Raw genomic sequence first — 5,055 nt, 5'->3', positions numbered from 1 at the left:
TGTCGTTTTTTATTAAAAATTCATCTGTTTTAAAAGAAATTCTGTCTTTCTTGGAAAAAAATGTTTCTTTTTGGTTATAAATTAAACTATTTTGTTTAAAAAGTCATACTTTTTTGTTGAGAATTTAATTACTTCGTAGAAAAATTAGTTTTTGCTTAAAATTTATATTTTGGCGTTTAAAAATTAATTATAATCTTTTATGAATGAAAGTTCAACTTTAAAAAAAATTATTTTTTATGAAAAGTTCATCTGTTTTTCAAGAAATTTTGTCTTTCTTGGGCAAAAATGTAACTTTTTAATTAGAAATGAAACTGTTTTTTTTTAAAAGTCATATTTTTTTGTTGAGAATTTAATTAATTCGTTAAAAATTCACTTTTTGTTTAAAATTTCTATTTTGTTCATAAAAACTGAACTAAACCTTCTACTGGATGAAAGTTCAACTTTACAAAAAAAAGCTGTCGTTTTTTATTAAAAATTCATCTGTTTTAAAAGAAATTCTGTCTTTCTTGGAAAAAAATGTTTCTTTTTGGTTATAAATTAAACTATTTTGTTTAAAAATTCATACTTTTTTTTGTTAAGAATTTAATTATTTCGTAAAAAATTTACTTTTTGTTTAAAATTTATATTTTGGCGTTTAAAAGTAAACTGAAATCTTTTATGAATGAAAGTTCAACTTTCAAAAAAAAATTGTTTTTTATTAAAAGTTCATCTGTTTTTCAAGAAATTTTGTCTTTCTTGGGCAAAAATGTAACTTTTTGATTAGAAATGAAACTGTTTTTTGTTTAAAAAGTCATATTTTTTTGTTGAGAATTTAATAGCTTCGTAAAAAATTTACTTTCCGTTTAGAAATTAATTAGTTTGTTCTTAAAAAATGAACTGAAACCTTTTCTGGATGAAAGTTCAACTTAAAAAAAAAAAATTGCCGTTTTTAATTAAAAATTCATCTGTTTTACGAGAAATTTCATTTTCCTTGGACAAAAATGTATCTTTTCGGTTATAAATTAAACTATTTTGTTTAAAAAATCATACTTTTATTGTTGAGAATTTATTTATTTCGAAAAAAATTTACTTTTTGTTTAAAATTTATATTTTGGCGTTTAAAAATTAACTATAATCTTTTATGAATGAAACTTCAAATTAAAAAGATGTGTTTTTTTTTATTAAAAATTCATCTCTTTTAAAAGAAATTTAATCTTTCTTGGACAAAAATGTAACAGTTTGGTTGAAAATTAAACAATTTATTACAAAGTCATAATTTTGTTTTAAAATTTAATTATTTTGTGGAAAATGTACTTTTTGTTTAAAATTTATATGTTGGCGTTGAAAAATGAACTGAGAACTTTTCTTGATGAAAGCTCAACTTAAAAAAAATTTTGCCGTACGTATGAAGTTCAACTTGAAAAAAATGTGTCGTTTTTTTAATTAAAAATGCAAGTATTCGATACAGAATTCCACTATTTTGTGAAAAATCCATCCTTCTTTATTAAAAAATTCGTCTTTTTGGATTGAAAATTCAATTTTTTGTAGAAACTTATTTTTTGTTAAAAAATGCATATCTTGATCTCGAAAAGTCTACTCGAATCTTTTTTTGCTTGAAATTTAACAATTTTAAACAAATTTTCTTTTATTTATTAAAAATTCATCTCTTTTATAAGAAATTTAATCTTTCTTGGACAAAAATGTAACTGTTTAATTGAAAATTAATCTATTTTGTTAAAAATTCATACTTTTTGGTTGAAAAATCTACTGTTTTATGGAAAATTGAATTATTTTGTAGAAAATTTACGTTTTGTTTTTTGGATGTTGGATAAAAATGCAACTATTCGATAGAGAATTCAACTGTTTTGTGAAAATCTATCTTTTTTTATTAAAAAATTCGTCTTTTTGGATTGAAAATTCAATTTTTTGTAGAAACTTATTTTTGGTTAAAAAATTCATATTTTGATCTCGAAAAGTCAACTGGAATCTTTTTTGGCTGAAAATTTAGATATTTCAAACAAATTTTTTTTATTTATTGAAAATTTATCTGTTTTAAGAGAAATTTCATCTTTTTTGGACAGAAATTTAACTGTTTAGTTAATAATTAAACTATTTTGTTTAAAATTCATCTTTTTTTATTGAAAAAATTCAACTTTTTAGATTGGAAATTCAATTTATTTTGTAGAAACTTAGTTTTTGTTGAAAAATTCATATTTTTTAAAATGAAAATTTATCCTGTTCGGTTGGAAAAAAATCACCTATTTAGATCGAAAATTCAATTTTCTTGGTTGAAAATTTAGCTATTTAAAAAAATTATTTTTAAGTAAAAATTCATCTGTTTTAAGAAAAAAACCATCTTTTTTTTAAATGAAAATGAAACTATTTTTTAGAGAATTCAAAAATATTATTAAAAAGTCATCCTAATTGGTTAAAAATTCGTCTTTTTGGTTTTAAATGAAATTTCTTTTGTAGTAATATATTTCTCGTGTAAAAATTCATGTTTTGATCATGAACAGTCAATTGAAATGCAACTTTGTGATCAAAAATTATTCTTTGCTTAAGTATTCAAATTTTTTAAAAAAATTTGGTTGAATCAATTTGTTAAGAAATCATTTTTTGTTTTTGAAGATTTATATTTTTTGTTGAAAATTCATCTCTTTGAATGCCAGTTTAACTATTTTGTTGAAAATTAATTATTTTTTTATTAAAATCTCTACTAATTGGGTAAAAGTTAAACTACATTGTTAAATTTTTTTTTTTATTGAACGCTTATATTTTTGGTTGAAAGTATAAATGTTTAGTGAAAAAGCCTTTTTTTTGGTTTAAAATTTATTTTTAATCTGAAAATGCAACTTTTCCATTTTTTTTAAGGATAATATTTAAATTGGAAATTCTTCTTTTTTGGTAAAAAAAAATATAGTAATTTTCTTGGTTTCAAATTTTATTTTTCTTGAGTACAAATGCATCAGTTTTGTGGAAAATTAATTTATTAAAGAAGTCATATTTTTTTTTTTAATTGAATTTTTTGTAGAGAAAATTCATCTTGCCTTGAAGGATCAACAATTTAGATAAACATTTATTTTTTTCTTCAGTCCACAATCTTTATTTGTTGAAATTTCGACTTTTTGTTTTTAAAATTCTTTTTTTTTGTATAAATTCCATCATTTTTTATTGGAATATAATCTATGACATTTTTTTGTTGGAAATTTATCTTTCTAGGTTGAAAATTCAAGTCTTTTGTTTAAAAAACTATCTTCTATAGTAGAAAATACATTTTTTGTTTAAAATAAATTAATAAATTAAAAAATTTTAAAACCTTTTTAAAGATTAAAATGCTGGTAGTTGATTATTATTGATCAAGAAAAATGAAAAGTTAGTCAAGGAAAAATCATGGAATTTTGCAAATAAAGTTATAATCCGTTACGTAATTTAAGTGAAGCCCCTAAAACCACACATATGCGAATGTCACAATACCTAGGCTCGAATTTCGTAAAACCGGAGAGAGTAGTAAGAGACGACCACTCTTGACGTACAGCAGAATGAAGGATCGAAGAAACTCCTTCAGCCAACCCATTCAATCTTCTATTTGTCCCACAGGCAAATAGAAATTAATTACTGCGATTTGGGAGAAATCGCTCGCAAAGATTCGGAAATAATTTCATTTAAAAAAGAAAAAAATATTAATAAAATTAGGAAACTTACGGCAAAAGGGATTTCGATGGATAAATTAAATCGCCAGCAATGATAGTGTCCACATCCATCAAAGGAACTCTGTTATATTCTACAATTTTCAACGATATGAGATCATACTTTACGGAGAAGAGAGAGTCTTTCGTTAATAAAACGAGTCTTTCTTTTTCTGTGTCCCACAGGCTTATCCTAAACAAAATTGAGAGATATTCGATTTTTGAGAAGTAGGAAAAAAAGCAAAAGTTTAGATTAAATTTTGGATAAAGTAATTACTCGGTTAAAAGCCAGCTTCCTATGAGGGCTCCATTATTCTGAATAAGCTCCTTTTGACAATCATTCAGAGCCCTTTCGATTACCTCTTCCCTCTCTGAGAAGTAACTCTGAAAATCTATTCTGAATGGAATATTTGAAACCTGTTTCGACTCTGGTATTGAGATCGGTACTGCTGTTTCCTCATTCTGTTTTGTACCTGAAAATTAAAAAAAAAAAAACAAAAAAAAAAACAGGGTGGCCATTTTAATCGACAAAATAAATTCCCGGTCATTTCCCGGTTCGCAAACATTTTTCACGGTCAATGAAATTTACAAAATGGAACACTGAAGCTAAAAAATTTTCCACTAGAGGTAATAAAAACTGAGCTGCAAATGAAAGCACTCAAATGGAACTGTTCAATTTTCAACTTTTAAAATTGAAATTTAAAAGTTTTTCATGAAAAAAATGTTGTATCCAAATGCTCAATAATTTACGCGTATAAAATTGAAGGTACTAACATTTTTCAATATAAAAAAACAGAAATCCTCGTTATCATTTTCAGTACTTTAAATTAAAAAATTATTCAATAAACTTTAAGTTTTTCAAAATTATATAATTTTAAGGAATTTTAAGCTAGAAACATTAAATATTGAAAAATTGAAAAAATTTTAACTGAACACTTCTTAAATTAGAAATTCAATTATTTTCTTTTCAACTAGTTTACACATCCTTCGAAAGGTTCGAAATTTTATTTCACAATCTTGAGAAATCTAGAAGTTGTTTTAAATTTTTTATTATTTTGGAATTTTTTTCAGAACTTCTAATTATCTATCAAAATGAATTGAATTTTTTCTACAATTTTCAGAAAATCTTGCATTTATGAACATGGTTAAAGTTTAAAGTCTTTTTAAGTTAAGTTGAACTTTCTACAAAAAAAGATGAATTTTTAAACAAAAAGATTAATTTATTACAAAAAAAAAGATGAATTTCCAATAAAATTCAAGAATTCTCAACGAAAAAGTTGAATTTCTAAGAAAGAAAATGTCTTTTTTTTAATTTTCTAAGAAAATAGTTCGACTTAAACTAGTTGTTGAATTTTTAAACAGAAAGATCAATTGTGTAACGAAAAAAAAC

General features: G+C 23.1%; 1 protein-coding gene across 1 annotated transcript in view; it reads right to left on the bottom strand.

Moving 5' to 3' along the window:
• LOC117174521 (tumor protein p63-regulated gene 1 protein-like) overlaps window positions 1–5,055 on the bottom strand; it is a 19,987-nt gene that overhangs the window by 1,359 nt on the left and 13,573 nt on the right. Inside the window, exons 2-4 of the mRNA XM_033363714.1 lie at window positions 3,943–4,138; window positions 3,682–3,858; window positions 3,404–3,561 (exon numbers count right to left, since the gene is read on the bottom strand). Of these exons, the coding sequence (XP_033219605.1) occupies window positions 3,404–3,561; window positions 3,682–3,858; window positions 3,943–4,138 (531 nt within the window). The remainder of the gene's footprint in view (window positions 1–3,403; window positions 3,562–3,681; window positions 3,859–3,942; window positions 4,139–5,055) is intronic.

This window comes from Belonocnema kinseyi, chromosome 6 (genome assembly GCF_010883055.1).
Source record: "Belonocnema kinseyi isolate 2016_QV_RU_SX_M_011 chromosome 6, B_treatae_v1, whole genome shotgun sequence".
Taxonomy (NCBI): Eukaryota; Metazoa; Arthropoda; class Insecta; order Hymenoptera; family Cynipidae; genus Belonocnema; species Belonocnema kinseyi.
The sequence above is the reverse complement of the archived record's forward strand: the minus strand, read 5'-3'. Positions and strand labels throughout refer to the sequence as shown.